Genomic DNA, 23,926 nt, shown 5'->3' with positions numbered 1-23,926 from the left:
TAAGAACTTTAGTGAAGCCATTCATTTAAACGTTCAGGTAACTTACCACATAAATTTTCCCCAAGAGACATGATAACATATCCACAGAAATGTTTGTACCAGCTTATTCATAGTAATCCAAAGCTGGAAATTATCTTTTTCTGTTAATAGGAAAATAACTGAGTGAATGGTGAGATATTTATGTCATTTAATACTATGCTGCAAGAAAATGAAACAAAATAACTGAAATACAAAATAACATGTGACTCTAAAAGCATCATGTTGAGCAAAACACAGCAGACATCATTTATGGTGTTTATGAGATTGTTTTTTTCTTATCAAAAATTGGAAACTAAACAAAATGTTTAGGAAAATACATGTCTATATATACATCCATATGAATAAAAACATAATAAAATTTAAGAAGGTAGTAATTTGGAGATTCTAAAGGAAAGACAGGGTAGATGAGAGGCACATATGAGCTGTATCATGTGAAGTAGAGAATTGAGCATGTGGGGCTCCTATCTTGCTTTAAAACACATGCATGAATTGTAAATTCAAAGAATTGAGACCACTTGCTATTCTCCCAGAGGGCCTGAGATCCCAGCACCCACCTATTCTAGAGGCTACAATGCCCCTGTGTAGCCTCTGATGGCTCATGCAGACCACATGAACATATGTGTGGGGAAATAAAGTATATGCATGCAATGATGCATTCATCAACCATATTAAGAAACGTGCTGAAATATGCTATAGGCATGAGCCTTAAGTAAGAAACACCAAGAAGAAAGATCCAGAGAGTATAGAAGCCCACTTACTTCAATTGTACAGGATAAGAAATCTATACCGAAAAGTAGTTTAAAGTGGCTTATTGGGGGGTTTTTTGGAGATAGGAGAGACCACTGACTAGATTTGAATTTTTTGTTTTTTGTTGTTGTTGTTTGTTTTCACTTACTCACTTTACATCCTGCTCCCTGCCCCTCTCCCAGCCACCCTCTCCCAGTTCTTGATCCCATCCCTCCTCTCTTTCTCCTCTGAGCAGATACCCCTCCACCCCCCATACCCACCATCTGGTATATCGAGTCTCTGCAAGGCTAAGCATATCCTCTCCCACTGAGGCCAGACAAGGCAGCCCAATTAGAAGAAAATATCCCACAGTCAGGCAACTGCTTTTGGGATAGCCCTACTTAAGTTTCTGATTTGAGTTTCTTCCTGGAGTGAAGGAAATATTTTGGGATTAGGTAGTTGTGATAGTTCTATGATCTCATCGGTGGTCAAAAGAACACCTAGCTATGCAGTTCTAAAGTATATGTTTTATGGTATTTGAAATATTTTCCAGTGTTTAAAATGTATTTTTTTAGTATAGCTAAGGCTATTTACATATATATGTCTTTCAGTACATAGATTTAAAAAAAAAAAAAAACAAGAAAAAAAAGTAGAGCTAGGTTTGGTGGCACACACCTTTAATTCTAGCAGTCTAGAGGCAGAGAAGCAGATGGATCTCTGAGTTCCAGCCAATTTGATCTACATAATGAACTCTGGGCTAGCCAAGACTACCTAGTAAGACCCTGTCTCAAAAAAACAAACAACAAATCCTTGATAAGACATCATACTTTCACTGAACTAATATTTTGGAACATTAATTCTTACTCTTGTCCAGCAGATTGTATATTTTTGAGTCCACATAGAGCTCCAATCTTCTCTAAGCAAAAATTAAAACTTTTAAAAAAAATGATTTATTGAGTATACTCAAAGGGCAGAGAGCTAGACAGTAACTGGAATATATTTTCTGCCTGTAGTCATTACTGCTTTTGTGCGTGCGTTTGCATGTGGAGGTAGCATGGCATGTGGTCAGAGCACAAGTCTTCAGGTCGATCCTCACCTTCCGCATCTCTGCTGTTCTTTAAACCCACTGACCTATGAGCTAGAGATTCTCCTTTCTCCATTTCCCATTTCCATTTGGCTTATGGGGACCACAAACATGAGTGCCACTGTACCTAGCTTTTATGTGAGCTCTGAGAACCCAAGCTGAGGTTACTGAGTTTGCTAGCAAGCACTTTTACCCACTGAGCCAGACTACATGGTGGCTCACACCTATAATCTGAGCACTAAGGAAACTGAAACTGAGGAATGGTCATGAGTCTTGACTCCAACCTGAGCTACATAGTGAGTTACTGGGGCAGCCCGTACTACAGAGTAAGACCTGTTCCCTTCCCTAAAAAAATGTTTTAATTTTTCTTCTACAATCTATAACAGTTTATCTTCTCTAGACTTTCCCCTAGTTTATGTAGCAGTATACTTATTCTGCTACACTGTATTCGCAGTGGACCTCAGTGATTAGTCAGTAGAAGAGGAGCTGGAAGGAGAGAAAGAGAGGAAGGGGTAGGAGAGAACTGGAGAGGAAGTGATGAGGGACAACTGGAGGTGAGAGAGATAGAAGGACAATGGAGGAGAAGGATGTGGCCTGGAAAACCACAAGTTGTAAGGGATCTCATAGATGGGGAATGAAATAGGGTTATGGTTGGCCGGGTGGTGGCGCACGCCTTTAATCCCAGCACTTGGGAGGCAGAGGCAGGCGGATTTCTGAGTTCGAGGCCAGCCTGGTCTACAGAGTGAGTTCCAGGACAGCCAGGGCTACACAGAGAAACCCTGTCTCGGAAAAACAAAAAAAAGAAAAGAAAAGAAATAAGGTAGTGGTAAATCTGCCCAGTTTAGGTGTGCAGTTTGTATTCATAATTATTGAGTTGTGTTTTCTTTGATCAGTCCTATTTGGGTTAGAGATTTACCCCAACAAGTTTATTCTGGCAGTTGGAATTTGAAGTGCACATTGTATTGTTATAAGTGGCAAGGGGTGTCCCTCCAGCTGGAGTTACTCTCCAGTAGCCATACTCAGTTGCATTTAGCTTTATATGGCTAAAACGTAGTTTTTAAAGGTTTGTTTTTATTTTTTAGGTATGGGTAGGCGTGTATCTATCTCCATGTGGGTATGTGCAGAGTGCAAGTGCCTGTGATAGCCATAAGCATCAGCCTCAACCTAGAACTAGAATTGTGAGCCTCCTGATGTGGCTTCTGAGAACCAAACTTGGGTCTTCTAGAAGAGTAACAAGTGTTCTTCTAAACTGCTGAGCCGTCTCTCCAGCCCTCCTATCAATAATATTTAGTGGAAGTGCTAAGCACAGTTGTGGTCTCTTCATTGTTATTGGTTCTTAGTTTTTAATATTAAGGTTTTATTGCATTCAATAACAATACATCTATGAACAGTGTCTTACAGTTGTCTTAAAGGAAAGGGAGTAATCTCTTAAGGTGTAATGCCTTGTGACATAAACTAAGTGTATTAGAGCGTTACAGAGGTAAAAATAAAATGGGATATTCTTCAGGAGTCAAATTGCACCCAGTGCAAGTTTCTTAAAAATTATTACTGAGAGTATTTACATTTATTGTTGTTTAAATTGGTCCCTGAAATCTGAACTATGCTTAAGCAATTATTCTCTTGTTACAGCAAAAGAATGGAAGTCTTATTCTGAAAGGAAAAAAAGAAATGAAACTGAGTTGAACTGGAGAGTTAAAAAAAAATTAGTAGAAATCAGTTTCCTTCTCATTGCTTTAGTTACTAGCAAAATGAATTATGCAAAATAATAACACTTATTAGCTAGGTAGCCAGCCTTCTGACATCCATTTGAGAAAATGCTTGAGTTTCTTCTCTAACCATTAAACAAAGTGTTTTTGGTGAATCAGATTATTTGAAATAATCATGTATTGTTTTACTGTATGATATATTTAAACAATAAAGGTACTGTAACTAACCTGTGCCTACTCCTATAATGGGCCACTGTAATGTCTAGTCAAAGTTCATATTTTCTTAAATTAGTATTTGATTTTACTTACAGGTAAACAGTGTTGACCTCAGAGCTGCAAGTCATGAACAAGCAGCAGCTGCATTAAAAAATGCAGGCCAAGCTGTCACTATCGTTGCACAGTATCGACCTGAAGGTAATACATTTTGTATTGCACATTTTAGTTATTTTTAAAAATGATCTTAAATTCTTCCTTTTGATAATGATTTTTTTTTAACTTTTTTTTTCTTTGCAATAAGCTTTCATGTAGCCTTGGTTGGCCTTGAACTCAGTGTGCTCCGAGGATAGTCTTGAACTGATCCCCCTGCCTCTACCTCCCAGATGCTGGAGTTATAGTTGAATGGCACCATGCCTGTTTAAACTGTGCTGGGGATCAAGCTACAATTTTTTTATTCACACTAGGCAAGCACTCTGCCAACTGAGCTACATTCCCAGCTCTTCATAATGTCTCTTTTTTTTTTTTTTTTTTTTTTTTTTTGACTTTTTCAAGACAGGGTTTCTCTATGTAGCCCTGGCTGTCCTGGAACTCACTCTGTAGACCAGGCTAGCCTCGAACTCTTGAACTCAGAAATCCGCCTGCCTCTGCCTCCCAAGTGCTGGGATTAAAGGCGTACCACCCGGCCCGGCCTCATTTCTAATTTTAACTCATTTTATGTATTGTTTTAATTTGTTGATCTAGTATTTGTACAGTCTAAACCAATTCATTTTCCAGATCAGAAGTGTTTTTCATAAGGATTAGAACACTTCATATGCCAATTGTTGAGATTGTACCATTACTTGAATTCATTTTCAAGTCTCTCTTTAATCTAACTTCCAATTTACCACATCTCACCATCCCTGTTACTAACTCATTGATTCGAAAGAGTAATAAAAACCATAAGTAAAAATAGTAATGCTGCCAAAGAAAATGAAATTACTCAGAATCTTTTCTTTTAAATTAGATTATACTTATTAATACCAAATTTATGCTTTCTAGTAGCCTTTATTGTTATTTAAGATAGAAGATTAGAGTTTGTGATATACTGTCTTTCTCAACAAAAAAGCATCATGACATAATTTGACTAGATTCCTAGGGGAAGAAAGTGATCATGGAAAATGGGAGGTAATTCCATAGTGAGCATGTGTAAGACTGTAGTAGGCATCAACATTACCAGGTTAGTGGTGGTAAGGTCTCAGGAGGACTGATGTGTTTGAAAACCCAGAAGAATACATAGAAACATGCTCGCTGATGTTCATAAACAACACGATGAGAAAGGAAAAAGTGAGGTGGCTGAAGGAGCAAAATGAAGTAGTTATAACTTAGGCATCAAATGAAGTGGTCTGCAGGTTACCACAGAAAAGAAACATTTACCAGCTATTTTATTTACTCTAATTTTCTTGATCCAGCAGAATTCTACTCAGAGTAATAAGTAATTTAAAAGTATCTGGCCTGAGTATCCATATTATTCGTGTGAAGGTAGTTAATAAAGAGCAACATGTAGCAGCAAAGCTTGGCAACAGGTGACATAGGACATGAAGGTCAACCTCAGCTGCCTTACCGGTTCACCTTGACAGAGAACCGCAGAGTTAGAGGTGAATGTAAGCTGCACACCCAGATACAGTACAGCTCCATGTGCACAGTAGGAAGGTAGAACAAGAATAGAGAAAAGCAAAAGCATTAGAATGGCAATGTTTTCAAAGGAAAACAAATGTGTCTATGTAACATATACATAATTAACAGGCTATATTACTATATGTATTATGTTTGTGACAATAACAATAGCAAGAAGCCATCAGTTACAGAAAGTAAGAGGGGAGAACATGGGAGGGGTGGGGGGAAGGAAGTAGTGTAATCATAATTTAATTCTTTTATTTAAAAATCCTTTAGAAAGGATACATGTTTGGAATTTCAATTTGATACATTCATCAGAACTTTCTGCTAACAGGAAGCATTGCTATGATGAAACGCAGCCCATACAGTTGACTTTTTAAGCCTGGCACACACCCCATATGGATCTGGTACACTGGCTCAGCCTTTTTCTGTCGTCACTGGGTGTTCCCAAGAATTTCCCTTTCCCTCCTTCTTTGTTGCTTATTCTTAATCTTATTTGAGGTTTTATTTCTTTTTTTGTGATTTCTAAGCATCTGTTAATATCATCTTTCAGATTGATTGTTTTTGTTTCTGTTTTTTTTTTTTTTGAGAGGGGCAGTCTTGGTTGAGGTACTATTCTGAAGATAGTACTAAGTACTGAGAGGTACTATTCTAGTCTTAATTTAAAAAAAAAGTTTTGAATAAAAGAGAATTCTTTTCTGTTTGGTTATTCATGTAGTATTTAGTGTATGCTTCCCATCCCAGAGTGGTTTATTTATATGGATTTGTCTTACATACGCTTAGTATTTTCCAAAATTTTCTGAATACCAAACTTGTGGATCCAGAAGTGTAAATGGGGGTTGGGGATGAGGTGGCATTAAACATTATCTCCTCAGTAAGCATGCACGTTCTATTTTAGATGCTTCAAATAGCTTTAATATGTTATATGAAATAAAATACGATTTAGTCCAACAGTTTCAGGAATCCTGGCGAACATTGACTGTGTGACATCTAGCCTGTTCTTTCCCAGCAGCAGCAATGCTAAGAGTTGGGAGGATTTCTAGGAGAAAGGTGAACACAACCAAAAAGGGACAAAGTTCTCCCTAGAGAAAATGTGAGAAAAGAGACCCGGAATGGTTAAAAGGTGGAGCTAGGATGACAGTTGTGAACTGATTGAAACTAAAGGAAAGAGTAATCTTCTCAGGGTAAATAAACTTGAAAATTAAAAGTAACATTGAGAAATGTGTGGAAAATTATCATAAAGAAAATGTTACAAGAAGTTCTTAGTACTAAGGACCATAAATATAAAATGGCAAAACAAATCACACATTTAAGAACTTACCAGCAGTAAGCACATTCAGGAAAGTAGCAGATACTGATGAGAACAGATGCTTGGTTGTGTTCAAAAACATAAATAAAATGAATATATATGTTAAGCTGCTATTATCCATGATGTTTATGAGTTAAATACAAAGAGGAAAAAAGCTAAATATATATTCTGTGGTATTTGGTCAGAATTAGAAAATTTAGTATGAACTGAATTTTCAGTTTCAGTAGTTGTAAATTCATGTGGACATATAAATATCTGATATGCCTTAGCCCTGATACTATAGTCACACCCCAATAGTAATGACCATGCATAGTCCCTAGATCTTGTGTTCTGATCTAGATCTATTCCTCTTTAAAAACTGAGACTTTTTGAACAGATGGCTGGCTCCCAGACTCAGGCAGGGAAAATACTGTTATTTTGTGACAGCCTGTGGCAAAAAGTAAAATACTCAAACAATGATAGAAACATAGCCAAAAAACTCCAGTATGGAACAAGACACACAAATTAACAATAATTTCTGCTTTAAATTAGTACTTAGGAGTCCTTACTAATGTTAGTTAGTCATTTAACTAACTAACTAATGTTAGTTAGTCATGGGCAAGTGAAATGAATCAACAAGTAAAGGCACTGACCAACCCTGATGATCTGAGTTCCATTCCTAATCCACGCAGTAGAAAAAGAGAGCCAATGTCCTCAAGTTGTCTTTTAACAACTTGGGTCCACACAGGGTCCATGGTATATGCACGCCCTCCCTCAACACACAATAAATAACTAGGCTTTTTTTTTTAAAGACTTAAGAGATGTATACATATTTAATAATTCTCTTGAAAGGAAGAGATAACGCATCAGGCACCCCTCATCAAGTGGTCAAAGACAATAACATTATCAGACTTAGTAACAAGACAGATGTAAGTTTAGGGGGGCTACATGGGAGGCATATCTCATAGAGCATGAGACATAGCCTCAGTCTGTGTAGACACATCAGAAAAAAAACAAAAGTAGAAGATACATTACATCATCAACAAAGGATACTGTTGTGAGCCACAGCTTTGATCAGGCTCACAGGTTCACAGTTCCAAGGGGATTCAGTAGTCTTGAACATTTGTATAATTTAAAATAGTCATTGTAAAAAAAATTTTTTTAATGTTTTTTAAAATGTTATGAATGTGGCTTCTGATTGCCTTTTGTATCATTTCAGCAAATTAAAAATTACAATATAGTTATTTAGCCCTTCTGTTGGCTGGCTGGATTTTTTTTTTTCATTGTTATTAACTCTACATAAGTTCTACATTTAAAAAGTGTTAGCTGGTTTTTCTAAAGGAGAAAATTTCATCCATCAAAGCATCTGACATCAATTACTATAAATTTCATTTTTATTGAAAACTGGAATAATTTCTATCTTTAAACTTTACATCCAAATGAAAATATAAAATTGTTCATGTTATTTGTTTCATAGAGTTGTCTTAACTGTGATTTGAACAAAGACATCTTCTGTAAGCTGGTTCTAACTTCTCATACAGCTAAAAGTTTATCACTGTTTTAAACTTCTAGCCTACCTGGTCAGGTTTAAGACACTTTGTATAGTTTATATTTTATTTTTAAAAACTAGTTTTTAGGAATATTTAGTTTCTTTTTTCCCCATCAGAGTACAGTCGTTTTGAAGCTAAAATCCATGACTTACGGGAGCAGATGATGAACAGCAGCATTAGTTCAGGGTCGGGGTCTCTTCGAACTAGCCAGAAGCGATCCCTCTATGTCAGGTAAGTGTCATGTGTAATCGTGACATCACCTAATTGTCTGTGTGAGCAGATCCTGTTTGTTTACTGTGACTGACTTGGATTTACTATAGAAAAATTCAGCGCAAACCACTAAAAACATTTTCATGAGTGATTTTCTGACATTATACCCTCAAGAGTTAGACTATTTTAACTTTAATAATGTAAATTATGTGACCTTTTGAATTAACAGTGGTATAAAGAAAGACAAAATGTGGACTATAAAAGAAAATTTAGGTTGATGTTTTAGTAGTGACTGTATGAGCCTGGTTAGATTATAGTTGCCTGTATATGCAAATACATACACATAAAATAACAAAATAAGAAAGTAATACTATAAAAGACTTAAAGTGCTAAATAGCATGGAAAGAGTTTACCTTATTTTTCAGTTTTCAGATTAAGATAAAGAATAACTGTTTAGTATTTCAGTCTGTTTGCCACAGTTCTCTTTGGTTCTCTTTGCTTGTTTGCTGAAAGTGCTTGGGATCACAGTATTCCCCTTCTCCCCGGTACTAAGACTCAAACTCAAGGCCTTGTGCTTGCCTGGCAAGTGCACTTCAGTCCAGCCTTTTCTTGTACTTTTAAAGAGAGTTTATTTAGACTTGAAGAATTAAGTTTAAATATTGTATGTTAATTAGTTAATTTCTTTTTAACAAATTATAAAGACTTTACATTTTTCTGCTGTAAATTAAATTAATACAATATCTTTTTAAAATAATGTGGCAATTTGTACTTGATAATGCCTTTTTTTTTTTTTTTTTTTTTTTTTTTTTGGTTTTTTAAGACAGGTCTTCTCTGTATAGCCCTGGCTGTCCTGGAACTCACTCTGTAGACCAGGCTGGATAATGACTTTTAAACTAATGTTAATTCTACATTTGCAAACAAGTGGAAGAAGTAATTAGCTTGCAAAATAATCACTATATTGATACCAACTTATATTTGCTTATCTAGCTAGTTAATCTATGGATGGGAGGGTTTTTTCTAACTATCTAATCAAAGTAGATAATAATGTTTGCATTTTATTTATTAGAATAGCTATATAATTTCTCATTTACAAATCTAATATAGTTTGTTATTATATTCTATTTAATGAAATTTGGGGAGCCAAATTTTTTATATTTATTCTTTATCGTGAGACAGCATGTCAATATATTACCAAAACTCACCCAGAACTACTAGACTCAAACAGTCTTCCTTGGGAGGTGAAAGTACAGATGTAACCCAGTATACTCAGAGATTTTTAAAATTTCTCTAAAACACTTTACTAAACCTGATGGAGTCCTCAGAACAACTCTACAATGTATCATTATAAGCCCCATCTAATAGGAAAGAAAAGGCAAAGGGAAGCCAAATAACCTGTCAGAGTAAAGCAAAGGGCCGCATACTCCAGGAAGTGTTGGGCCCAACACTGGGACCAGCGCTCTAAAGCCCTCTCTCTGTGTCACTATCCAGTAGAAACTGTGAGTGGAGCACAGTAAGAAAGCACTAAGATAAAGAAGCCAGGAGGCTGAGGCAAGAAGACTGAGTTTTGGGCCTATAGCAATTCATATATATGCTCATATCCAATACAGCAGTTTCCAGTATCAAATAAATAACCAAGCATGCAGTCTGTTCTAAACACAATAAATAATATACTTAGACTGTTTCCATTACACAGTGATTTCTGTGATTTCTTTTTTGTTGCTGTTATTGTCTTACATATAATGTAAAATCAACCCTAACCTTTTTATACTATATTAATAATTTGTATGTACAAATTATATATACTTCTGGCATCCCATGAATTTTTTAAATTGATTAATACCACAATAACAACTTGTTATGAACTTTTTTCTTGAGTCTAGAGCCCTTTTTGATTATGACAAGACTAAAGACAGTGGCCTTCCCAGTCAAGGATTAAACTTCAAATTTGGAGATATTCTCCATGTTATCAATGCTTCCGACGACGAATGGTGGCAAGCCAGACAGGTCACCCCCGATGGTGAGAGTGACGAAGTTGGAGTGATTCCTAGTAAACGCAGGTAAACAGTTTTTCTTACTGCCTCAAAGTAGGGCATTAATAAATAATTGTTTACTTGACATTTCTTTTACTGTGTTATATAGAAACATTATGCTTAATGAAGGTAGCCAGATACAGAAAGTCAAGCACTGTATTTCATTTATGTGAAATGTTAAATATTCTGGCGGTTACTAGAAGTTACAGGAGGGTGGGTGGAGGAGGAATGGGAGGATATTGGTCAGAGATAAGGTAGTTTCAGTTATAAAAGAATAAATTCCAGAGTGTACTGTGATGAGTCTTAGTAACAAGACTGACGTGTATACTTGAAATTTGCTAACAAAGTCTAAATTTTTCACCATCAAAAGAATGTTTTAAAAGCAATTGTGTGAGAGGTTATTGAGGTGTCAAATTAACGTGATTTGTAGCACTTGTTTTACCTGTACATATCAAATTATAGGGAGGGATGTGGGGGGGGGGGGAGGGAAAGGGGAAAGAGGGAGAGGGAGGAGAGGGAGAAGGGGAAGAGAGAGAGTCAGGGAAACCTTAGGTGTCAGTCCTTGTCTTCTGCTTTGTCTGCAGCAGGATCTCTTGTTTACCACTGCTTATATAGGGCTAGCTAGTCCTGTGAGCTTTCAAAGATCCTCCTGTCTCTACATCACCATAGTAGCACTGCAGGGATTGCAAACATACACTACCTTTTCTTGTTTTGTGTTGATTCTAAGGATCTGAGTTGTGCATTAAACATTTTATTCACTGAGCCATCTCCTCAGCCTTGTCTTTTGAGACATAGTGTTGCTATGTATCACAGGCTGACTTTGAATTCTCAATACCTTTTTCTGTCTGAGCCTTCCAAGTGCCAGGATTGCAGGTATGCAGTACTATACTTAAATATACACAGTTTTTAAAAGGCTTTGAACCCCATGATTAATGAATTAAAAAGTTAAAGCTCAATGAATAAATCATTATCTTTTCTTGAATAGTGATTCTATGCTTTGTTTTTCATTGTGAGAGTCATTACTATTTAATTCTGTCACATTTAAATGTAACCAGTGGAGGTTCTGGTGAGGTAGCATATACACTCTGTGAGTTTCAGGCCAATCTAAGCTACATACTGAGACTGTCTCAAACAAACAAACAGAAAAGTAACCACTGATATAACTAGAAAATAAACTGTCACCAAACTACCTTTGAGGTGGCTAGAGAGACGGTTCAGCAGTTAAGAGCACTGATTGCTCTTCTAGAAAACTGGGTTTGATTTCTCAGCATGCATGAGGCCTGAGTTCAGTCCCTAGGGCTACAAAAAAAATAAATTTTTTTTTTTAAAAAGGAATAGAAGAAAGGAAAATCTTGTAGTATGCTTCCTGTCTTTTTTTATTTTATTAACTAGACTTATGTCAAGGTAGCCCGCAAACGTGGTGTCCATGCTTACTATAGCTGGTTCCTTCGTTTAGCTTCAAGTTCATTGATGAGTTGGATTTATACTTCTTTGAACTGAAAAATACACCAAAACATATTTTGTCTTATAGCACAAACAGAAATACTTTATTTTATTTGTGATATTAAGGATTGAGCCCCCCAGGGTTTTGTGCATGCCAAACCACCATTCTATCACTGAACTACACTTAAGCCCAAGAACAATGTTGAAGTATTGCCAAGATTTGTAATTACTGATTGGAGGGTTATCACTGTTGTTAGCTAGAACTATACATTTAGCATGATCCATCTGTGGTATAATCATGTTTGATGGAAAATCTTATGAAGTGCAGCCTCATAGGAGTGCAGCCTCCGGCATTCTTCTTTCTTTTATTAGAATATAATATGCTTTAATTCACAAACTCCTGTCTGCCTTCTTAATTCAGTAGAACCTTCACATCTTAAATATTAAAGTTTCATCTCCTAAAAATTGTTCTTTGGAGCCTTATACCCTAGAAAGGCTTTCCATGTGCCCTCAGTCAGTGAGAGACAGTGCTGACTTGGATGGAAAGAGTGAACACGGGATATATCTTGAAGTGTCTATTCATCCTCTGCTTCATAAATAGTACTGTAAAGTATTAGGTTCCTACTATAAAACACAGTAAGAAGACACAACACATTTGCCATTTTATTTATATGTAAGATAGTGGTTTTTTGTTTATACACACTTAGGTGAAGCTTTCGTTTAACAGTCTTCTATGAAAAGCAGAGCATCAAATGCAGCCTCCAGCTGCTCTGCCCAGGGCCTTGGTTTCCCCTTGGCCCAAAGGTGTGGGTATGTGGTGGGGAGGCCCCCCCATTATCCTGCTGCCGTTTGATGTCACCCATACCCTTCATCAGTGTGTCCCACCCTCCCCCCAAAATAAATCTTCATATTTACACTGCACTCTTTTTAAGCCCAGAGAGTACCAATTCCACGTGCACGTTCTGTCTGTTTCTCAAAAGCATGGCACTGAGAGGGATCCTGAAGGGCTGTTCAGCACTTTGGATCAAGTGACAATCTAGACTAATACCCAGCCTTTTCTGTACATTAAAGAGAGGCATGCCATCCTTCCACAGTGCCCTGGTGGCTCTGGACACAGTTCATAACTGCCAGCTTCAGGGAGACACAGGCACCTTTATTTTTTTCTTGAATGTTTTTAAAATTTATGTTTTCTTAAGTAAAAATGTCTTTTATCCAGAACTCTAATACTATTAAAAGTTACAATTCTCACACTTCTTGATTTTATTTCAGAGATAGCATTTACAAATACTATCTATTTACTGAACAAAACAATGATTAGAAAACTCCATTTTTGAATGGTAAATGTTTATTTATTTAATTCTAGTTTAGTGGTACCCTCAGTAAGTACTGGAACAAGTTTACAAATTACTCATGCCATAGATTCCCAACTATTCTTCTGGAGTATGCTTTAATCTATGAGTATTGAGAATGTGTTATACCCACAGTAAAACATTAGCTAGATAATTTTCATAGGATATTCTGCTGGATTTTCCTGCAGTAGGCTATAATGTAATAATAAGCTGAAAATTAAAAGTTTATAAAAAGTTAAATTTATGTTAAACCAAATTTGCATGATTCAGATTGATATCACTGTATCTAAAGGTTTTTTGGGTTAATTTGCATATTTGAATAGGTGACCCTTTTATTGTTTCTTTGAGAAACAGGACTGTAGCCCAGCCTCGCTAGAATTCACTCTATCACACAGACTGACCTCAAGCTCACAGTGAGCCTCCATGCTCGATATAGAGATTCAAGAATTCAACATTTTTTAAAGTCCTTCTGACATCTGTTAACCTGTTCCCAAAGTTACCTTTCACCCTCAAAGACATAAGGAAGGCTACCTGTTGTTCTCCCTTTTCAACCCTGACTTGTAGACTATTATATCTTATACATATAGGTTATTGGAATTACACTTAATTTTTTTCCACATGGTTTTATATTTCAGAGCCACAGAACAGTACAAAATTTTTCAAGCTAATACAATATGCATCCAAATTGTTAAGTTTTGTACATTTACTTTCTCCCTCAAACTTTATTTTCATCATATATGTTCTATGCTAAGCCAGTATTTTAAAAAAAAAAAAAGGAAGGAAGGAAGGAAGGAAGGAAGGAAGGAAGGAAGGAAGGAAGGAAGGAAGGAAGGAAAGAAAGAAAGAAAGAAAGAAAGAAAGAAAGAAAGAAAGAAAGAAAAAGAAAGAAAGAAAGAATGAATCCTGGAAACTGACTAAAGTCATAAATAATGTCTGACTGTTTCTAGTGTAATTATACAACTGAGTGCTTGTAAGTGTATACTTGTATACTGTGGTTTGGTACTTCTTTTTTTGTTGTTGTTGTTGTTTTTGTTTTTTGTTTTTTTTTAGGGACAGGGTTTCTCTGTGTAGCCCTGGCTGTCCTGGAACTCACTCTATAGACCAGGCTGGCCTCAAACTCAGAAATCTACCTGCCTCTGCCTCCCAAGTGCTGGGGTTAAAGGCGTGCGCCACCACTGCCCGGCGGTTTGGTACTTCTTAAAGAGGTTTCTTACTTCACAGTAAACTGGTATATCATTTATCTGCAAGTTTGAGGAATTTTAGAATAAGTGGTGTCAAGCAAGGCTCTTAACTGTATTGGACTTACTAAGGACTGGTGAGGGCCTGTAAAGTATCACACGGGTATCCCACCCACATAAACATGTTAGGTTCAGGACAGTACTGGGGAAACCAGAGACAGGAAGATCTCTGGAGCATGCTTAGCCAAATAGGTAAACTGTAGATTTAGTAGAAAACCCTGCCTCAAAAAAGTCGGCTGGGAGCTGAAGAGATGGCTCAGTAGTTAAGAGCATGTATTGCCTCTTGCAGAGGACCCAAGTTTGCTTCCCAGCATCTAAGTCATGTATGCTTATGACTTTAGTGCCCAGAGAATCCAACTCTTCTATCCTTCCTGGATACCTACACACTTGTTTATTCTTACACACAGGCGTGAATGCATGGATACGTATGTACATGCATACATACATGCATACATATAATTAAATGTATTTTTTAATGGTAGGGAGCAAGTAAGGAAGACACCTAACACTGACCTTTGACTTCCACATACACATGTACACACAAAAATCTTTAAGAGGAAAATATTATAACCAGGAATAGTAATGTAGACCTATAAATTCCAGGGACTCAGAAGATAAGGTTTTGAATCAAGATTTTCCCATCAGTCTTAGACACATAGGAAAACTCCAAATTAAAAACAAAAAAATTTGAGAAATGAGGACTCAGTGCTAGAAAATATGTCTAATGTATATAAGGCTTAGAATTCAGTCTCCAGTAACAAAGACAATAACATTCTGTACTTTGACAGAGTTGAGAAGAAAGAACGAGCCCGATTAAAAACAGTCAAATTCAATTCTAAAACAAGAGGAGATAAAGGGGTGAGTATACAAAATCTCGTACATTTCTGTAATTTTCATTTTGGCTCTTGTTAAAATGAGAAGACTTACCGTAAGAAGTAACTGTGCACATCTCTTGCCACAGATTAGAATAGTAGTAGTCACTCATTATAAAGTTCCTGTTCTGCAGGCCTTCTCAGATTATGTTGTTTGATAGATTCTTAGTAACTTTTGATCAGTATTCTATAAATGATATGAATTTAAGCTTTCAGTGGTTTAGCTAGACTGTTGAGTTGATGATGCACACTTAAACAATCAAGGCGTAGAGAAGCAGAGAGGCAGCAGGCATGCTTTAATTGCATATGTTATGGAACAGCTAGTTTAATGATTCTTCTATACTATACTTCCATTAAATATTATTACCTGCTGGACATGGTGGCACACGGCAGTTAAGAGGCAGAGGCAGACAGATTTCTGTGAGCTTGAGGCCAACCTGCTCTGCATAGTGAATCTCAGAATATCGAGAGTTCCATAGTAAGACCCTGTCATTAAAGAGGATTGGTTGGGGTGTGGGGTGTTTTTTTTAATTTAAGTCACAGTGGAAGTTTACAAGTTGTTACAGGTGAAGCCGTGTAGAGAGGTCTTTGTTCTGTTTCCCTTTCATCCCTTAATAAGTTTTTTACTAGAATCCAATATTTGATGTTAAGATCAACACAAAGCTATAATCTTGGAATAAACTCAAAAGAAGTTGTATAGAAAGTGGGAAAATGTATCAAAATTTTTAAATATTTAGATGTTTATTTTTCATTTAGTTTAAATCTGTTTGGATGTGTGAAAATAAAACATGCTGATAGATGGGTAAGATAGTTACAGTATGTGCACAATTCCTCGTTACCCATAGCCTGCAGTGGAATGTTCTTAAATGAGCCTGAAGAAAGAACTTTTACACATGCTGCATTAAAATGCTTTCCATAATGTTTATATCTTTGGGTTTGTTTGGTTTTTATCTGAAGCAAATTTTATACTTAAAATAAATAGATATTATTAGACATTACCATCACTGGACATCAGATGTCACCAAGCAGTCAGCGCTTACAGCTTTAATATGTCAAAGAAATTAAATCTGGATGAATTTTATATAATTCAGTTTTAGAAAGTGATAAAATTCTATAAAATTCAGAATCATAATTACATCTTATAACCTGAAGTAATATTTAAGTTAGAAATTTTTATTAAAAGAAAAATCCCAAGTAAATATTCAGGATATTAAATAACTCCGTGTTTTCTGTACTTGTCTTATATGTGTATTTAAAAAGAAATCAGTACAGTAAACTATCAATGAATTTAAAAAGAGGATGCATGTTTTTAACTTTCTTTCATTCTACGAGAAGTTAACTTAATTAACGGCATTTAAATCTTAGTCTTTGTTGACGGTAACCAACTTTGTACACAGTCACTGTGTTCTAACACAGCACCAGAAGTATGCATGGTACTGAGTGGGGTAAAACTACGCTTGCCATTGATACAGAACTGCATTTCTTTCAATAATGTCTTCCCTTCCTCCTTCCCTTTCCTTACGTGATGATCTGCAGGCTCGTTTCGGTACTGGCCTTTAACATTTCAGTTCCTCACTAACATTTTTAGCACTCATTTGGCTGTTTTTGAAATGCTACATTTGGAGCTACATATACCTGTGTTTAATAAAACCTATCATGAATTTGTGGCATAGTATCATTTCTTGTATTTATTGCACTCTTACAAGACATTAATATATTTAAAAAGTAAAGATAATTTTTATTGAAAATAAAGAAAAACTGAAGGTTTTTTTTTCATATCTCTTCAGTTTTGTATTTTCCATACACTTTTTTTTTAATTGTTTGCTTATGCTACTTATATTTGCACTTTTAATACGTTCTTCACCCGGGTGATATTAAATTAATATAATTAATACATTTCTTAACTAACACACATCTTTCTATCCTATATTACAGTGTCCTTGAGCTATCTCATTTTGGCTAACTGGAAAGATAACAAAAATCAAAACATTTTAAATTACATGTTTCTTTGGTTGTGTGCTAGGAAACTGACTCTGACCACTATATATGCAGTAAACAGGGTAAATAACCTTTTTTAAAAATAAAATAAAAGCCAATTTTATCAAAAACCATGAGCTTAAGCGAGCAATTCTCATGAAAAAAAAAAGAGAGAGAGAGATTACCTTTTTTTCCTGCCTAAAACTTACATTTTCTCCTTTCTAAAATTTAGACTCAAACAAGTATTTTTAACCACGTGATGCTACTTGACAGCTTATAAAATGGCTGCCAACCCAGACTGCAGTCCTTCCTCTCAGCAATGCAGCTTTAGCTTCTGCTTAAGAGTTCTCTTTTTCTCTAGTTCCTCCAGAGTTTCATGTTCTAAGATAAGTTGTCTGGCTTGTGAATTTACTCATCTAATTCACTTAGGACTCCCTAAGTGTTCGCACCACATGATTATAAACAAGGATATGCAATACAGATTGGTGTTCACATGCCTCAGTGATGTATGGTTAATCCCCCCTGACCTGAGTATAGTACATTCCAGGACTGTAGTGGGTACCTGAAGCCATGGACGGGACAACCCATATGTGCTGCATGTCTCTTGTAGATGCATGTCTTAGCACATGAAATTAATAATAACACAATAATTATAACAATAGAATAGCCATTGTTGCTACTCTTGTGCTTTGGTGCATTAAATGTTTACTTTAACATAAACACATTGATACCAAGACAGCAGTCTGAACAAAGATGACTACCCAGTCACTCCTGAGACAATAGGATATACAAAGTAGATGCACTGCACAGAAAGATAACTCATATCCTAGATAGGTTGGAGCCAACGTAGCATATGATTTCATCGTGATATTCATAGCAAGTTTAGAAAAAATATACAGCTTAAAACTTGTGAATTGCCGGGCAGTGGTGGCGCACGCCTTTAATCCCAGCACTTGGGAGGCAGAGGCAGATGGATTTCTGAGTTCGAGGCCAGTCTGGTCTACAGAGTGAGTTCCAGGACAGCCAGGGCTATACAGAGAAACCGTGTCTCGAAAAACAAAACAAAAAAAAACAAACTTGTGAATTGTTCATTTCTGAAGTAGTCCACTCTATTTCCAAACCAGATTGACCAACAGGAACTGAAGCCCTGGAAAGTAAATGGTGGTTGGTAAAGGGTTGGTGTAGCATCTTTGGGCACAGTTCAACTTGAAAAATGAAAGCAGATTTTCTATCTTTGGGACTAGTGGCGTGGCTTATTGGTGAAGCACTTCCCATCCCTAGCACTGCCTTCCAAAAAACTCGTCTTATATCCCCACTCCAGATCATTAGTTCTAATGTCACTGGTAGGTAATGTCATTTCCACTAAGAAAGCCTGGAACAGAAGAATTGCTCTGGGCTCTTCCTCTACAGTAAATGTCATCGTTCTTCGTGCCTCACGAGCTCCAGTCAGTGACTGCACAGATGTCTTTCCATTTGTATGTCACAGAGCTCATCACTTACCTTTTTCTCTTGAAAAAGAAATTTTTAATTAGGAACATCCTCATAATTATTTAGGTTTGCTTTGTTAATACTAGCTATTGTGTTAATTTATTGTGGCCACAAAGGCATAAAAGAAAATGTATAATTAGGACAAAGTAAAATCAAGATTGCTACCTAATATATAAAAGATAAGTGAGCAGCAATGTAATGTTAAAAATAATGTGGTATCACCTACCTGGTACTGTACCTTGGAAATTTCCTAGAAAAATACATAGTCATATAAATAAATATTACCTTGGTTTATACTATAATAGTAATCTGATTAACCCTTTTTAACATTTTTGTCAAGTAGCATTTGTTCTTTAAGATAAAACTGAATGCTCTAGAATTTTAATATTGACCATTTACAAAATAATAGAATTATAAAACCTTATACAAAATTAGAAATTCGTTTTTCATGTGAACAGTATAAAATTCATGCAGACTGCATGCAAACTGTGGTCCCAGGAGTCAGCTTCCATAGCTGCTAGGCTGGGCCTTTGTGCACACGGAAGTAGACACCCCTTTGTTTTGCCCCCTCCTTCTCTTCTTCAGCAGTCATTCAATGACAAGCGTAAAAAGAACCTCTTTTCCCGAAAATTTCCCTTCTACAAGAACAAGGACCAGAGTGAGCAGGAAACAAGTGATGCTGACCGTAAGTATGTGGATCCATTGGTCAACTGATAATAGAACGTAGAGGGACATACTGCCCTGCAGTTGGCTGTTACCATGGAGACAGTTTCAAGAGCTGCAACAGGTGACTGATTTTCTTCACCAGGGAAATTTAATACACACAAATTAATTTGTATACCAGTCTTAACTTTTCTGACACCTAAGAACTCTTGAACTGCATCTTAATCTGTTTATAACATATAAAAATAAATACAATTCTTTGAAGTTAGGGTTCATATAATAAGCACTTAACATTTACACAGTCCAGTATTTCTGAGGAAAAAAATGAAAGTACCTAATTTGTAGGTAAAGTACTGTCAGTTTCTGATACTACTAGATCATCTGGAATCCTTCTGTTTTATCTTGTTTCATCATTAAATATAGATAATGTAAATTTTACTTGTAAAATATCAAAATGGCCTAAAAATTTGCCTTTCTTTTCTAATTAACCTCTAAGCTCCAGTTTTCATCCTTTTTATAGATAACATTTAGTTGGTAGCTCATTCTAAATTTTGAAAAATCTATAACTAGCTTTGTAAGCTGTGTGTACCTGTAATGGTCTTGGAACTGTCTCTTACTGTAGCACCAATTCTATGCATCACTGACAACTATTTTCTTTGATTATCTTTTTATTGCTTGCTCTCTGGGGACTACTCTCTACAGGAGATCCCTGACGACATGGGATCAAAAGGCCTGAGTAAGTGATCAAAATACTCCCAAGTTATTTTTTAACCTCCTACTTTATTCAGGGGCATTTTGAGGTTCACAGTAGTGCCTTCCTGGCATGAGGAGGTATGTGCTTCAGACAGCTTTTAGGCTTTCCATGTTTATAACAAGCTTGGGATCTTTACTTCTATGATACAATTTTTGTTTTCTTGTGTTCCCTTTTTAACATGACACTTGAGAAACTCAGTTACATTTTAAATTTCATAGTTTTCTGGTAGTTACTTTTTCTACAAAGTTTTTTGTTTTTTTTTTTTTTTTTTTTTTGATTTTTTGATTTTTTGAAACAAGGTTTCTCTGTGTAGCCCTGGCTGTCCTGGAACTCACTTTGTAGACCAGGCTGGCCTCGAACTCAGAAATCCGCCTGCCTCTGCCTCCCAGGTGCTGGGGTTAAAGGCGTGCGCCATCACCACCTGGCAGAAAGTTTTTTAAGTATAGGCTTTTTTAAAGTTTTTTTTTTAATAATATCATTTGCCCATCATAATAGAATATAGACATGTACAGCTTTGGAGTTTTGTGTCTCCCTTTTTAAAACAAGTTTAAATCACTACAGTTACGTGTTAGAAAACCCTTGCTTTAATGTGAAAGTATAAGGTAGATAACAAGTTCAAGCACAGTCTAGGGGAAATGGGATATCCTCTTCAGATTATAAGCAGCATTATAGAGCACATTGTAATTGTTTCTCCTCTAGCCAAGAGGGTGTTTGGACTTGTTGTTCCTGTTTTTGCTGTTCTTAACTTCCAACTAAGTAACTAGTCATCACATGAAGATTAGTAGATGCTGATACGTAGACATATCATAGACGAAATCTAATAAATGACTGAGCCAGAGCCAAGCCTGGGACACAAGCCTGGAACCCGTCCTGACATTATGAATATGATGCCAGCCGCATCTGCAGAGTGAGATGCTGTTTTAAATTGGAGTGTTTTCAATTTGCTTAAGTATGAAAAGTCATCAAATATTGCTAAGTTAATTTAGGTGATCTCTATTCATAGAAATGAACATTCAAGCTAAATTTTTTTGTTAAGTTGTTTACATTTCATTTGAATCATTAGGCATTTTGAAAACTTTCTTGAAGTTTTACTGATAGTTAACTAGTTAATCTTCTAAGAATTATATCATTAAATAATAAGTCTTAAAATTTTTAGGTAGATACTTTGACTTTGATCCTAACAGCATAGGTTTGCGTTAAGCTGAGGAGAGCACTTGGTATACAGTACCTCCACTAGGCAGGCTCTGCTCTTGGCATACTCTGCTCTTCTCTTGTTTGTGTTTTGTTAGTTGGGTGGGTTAGAAAGGATCTGAGAGGACTTGAAGTAGGGGGAAAACATAATCAAAATATGTTGTATACAATTTTTTAATTAAAAAATACAACTGGTAGTACCCTCAGATTTCCTGTCACTGCAGCAGCTTCTTTTTAATGTTTTACACTTTGGAAAAATTATAAGTGAAAACCTTCAATAACTGGAAAATATCTCCCACAGATTACCAGTGCTCTGGGATTTATACCTTGCCCCATGTCTCTAATTGGAAATAGAAACTTCCTTAAGGAAAATTTATGCAAAGTAACAGATTATTAGGCAGTGTCACTTAGGAAAAGATTTCATTTTCTGCACGGTATATTATAATTCACTGGATCACGAGTACTTGCTTCATCTCACAGGAATTGAAAGAATTTATTAACTTGGCAACCTAAAGGTCAAACTTTTATTCAGAAAATATTGGAGGAGCAGAAAAATACCAGTAGAATTCTAAAACTGGGTATGAAGGAGGTTATCACATAAAACAAACACATAAAGCATTACAGGCTGCTTGTTATTATAGAGGAAATACTGGAAGAAGGGTACATCAGGACATTACTTATGACTTCACTAATGTATAAGCTGATTCAAAATAACACTAAAAGGGATATGACTCAACAGGAGGTGGACAGGGTGCTCAGAAGTGAAGTGATAGCACACAGTTTAAAAACACTTTTGTTTTCTGGTTTTACAATTTCCACCACCAGATAGCCACATAGGTTTCTTCTATCTGTTTACTTTCCTCTTGTTTTAAATACTTATGTAAGCAGAGTTGTGCAAAGCTCTCAAGTGCCAAAGCCACACTTGCTTTTACTTGTGTATCAAATAAGATGTTAACTAGTTGCTTGGTGTTGGCAGTGTAGCACATGGAGGGTATAAGGAGAATAAACATGCATACCCTACCAGGAAGGAAATGTTTGAGAAGAAAGGTAAAATGTGCTTACATTTGAAATAACTGTATTCACCAGGCATCTTAAAAATAGAAGAGGTGGGAAAGAGGAGGTGATGGGGAAGAGAGATTTAGAGAATATTCTTTCCTAAAGTAAGAGGATGAATGGAGGTCTTAAATTTGCATCTGACGTACCTCACACGAAGCCCTAGACCTGAAGAATATATCTACATCAAGTACAGGAAGCAGAAGCATCACAAGTCTGAGACCAGGCTGGCCAACACACAGATGACATGGAAAATGCTCACAATACAAACAAAATAAAAATGAAGCTACACATTGCAGATATGCAAACAAAATGTGCTTGACACTTTGTAATAGTGTTGTTTTGAATATTCTTGTGCATATCTTTTGATATTCAGATATGTGTCTTTCTTTTGGGGAAATATGTAGGAAGGGGAGAAATTTTTAGGTCATGCATATATATTTGTTGAGCTTTACAAAATTGGCTCTCCATATGCATGGTTTCCATATCTATGAATTGAAGCAGCTGCAGATTGAAAATATTTGGGGAGAAAAGTTCAGATATTTGCAAAACATAACTTGAGTTTGCCACATAGGCAAAGCACTGCAATAAATGAACAGATACGAAGTAATAGTGTCTACTGCAGCATCCTGCGTTTCACAGATTCCCAGGCTTTCCATAACACTTTTATTTACTATTATTTACTTCACAGCCTCCAATGGTATACTGAGTTGGATTTAATTCCCTTCTCATTCTCTGAACACACAGTGTAGCCGTTATTCGCACTATATTGGGTATTACAGAATCAAAAAACAATCGAAGTATACAGGAGCCAGTGGTGGTGCTCTGTGCCTACCTACAGTCCCACCATCTGGGATGTTAGAGGCTCCGTGAGGAGGAGTTTAAGGACAGACTCGGCTGCCTGTTACAGGACAGTCTGAACTATGTGAGGCTCTGTCTCGGAAGGAGAGGAGGAGAGCAGGAAATACATGCAGATCCTACAGGTTCTATTACCTTGGAGACCTGGAACCAGCCTTCCTTGAATATCTAGGGATCACTGCTCTGGCAAATAATTTTCCAGATGTCTTTACCCTCATGCCTAACCCCAGTAAATGACTCTGACTGCTTCGTATCCTTGTCTTCCCTAGGCATGTCTGGTTTTGTTATGTCGGAAGTAAATTTAAACACCTTTTAATCTATGTATTATCTATCTAACTTTCTTTGATAAATTATGTTCAAGTTTTTGTTATTTTTTATTCTGGCAGAGCTAGGGCTTGGACCCAGGTGCTTCCTCTTGTTAAGCAAATACAGTACCACTGAGCTATAACCCTAGCCCCAGCCCCAGCCCCAGCCCCAGCCCCAGCCCCAGCCCCAGCCCCAGCCCCAGCCCCAGCCCCAGCCCCAACAGAATAGTGAG

The 23,926-nt window shown here is 36.4% G+C and overlaps 1 protein-coding gene across 10 annotated transcripts in view; it reads left to right on the top strand.

Annotated features, from left to right (window-relative positions):
* The window catches only part of Dlg1 (discs large MAGUK scaffold protein 1), a 193,860-nt gene that overhangs the window by 148,024 nt on the left and 21,910 nt on the right, over positions 1 to 23,926 (top strand). For 4 of the 10 annotated variants that reach the window (XM_028753793.1, XM_028753789.1, XM_028753795.1 and 1 more), the window contains 5 exons: positions 3,867 to 3,969; positions 8,379 to 8,493; positions 10,353 to 10,529; positions 15,321 to 15,390; positions 20,235 to 20,268. In XM_028753793.1, coding sequence (XP_028609626.1) covers positions 3,867 to 3,969; positions 8,379 to 8,493; positions 10,353 to 10,529; positions 15,321 to 15,390; positions 20,235 to 20,268 — 499 coding nt within the window. Of the gene's footprint in view, positions 1 to 3,866; positions 3,970 to 8,378; positions 8,494 to 10,352; positions 10,530 to 15,320; positions 15,391 to 19,454; positions 19,555 to 20,234; positions 20,269 to 23,926 lie in introns of all 10 variants that reach the window. The other 6 variants (XM_028753786.1, XM_028753790.1, XM_028753788.1 and 3 more) reach the window with 2 other exon arrangements.

The sequence above is a fragment of the Grammomys surdaster genome, unplaced genomic scaffold (genome assembly GCF_004785775.1).
Source record: "Grammomys surdaster isolate TR1022 unplaced genomic scaffold, NIH_TR_1.0 125956, whole genome shotgun sequence".
Taxonomy (NCBI): Eukaryota; Metazoa; Chordata; class Mammalia; order Rodentia; family Muridae; genus Grammomys; species Grammomys surdaster.
This window is presented reverse-complemented; position numbering and strand designations above follow the sequence as displayed.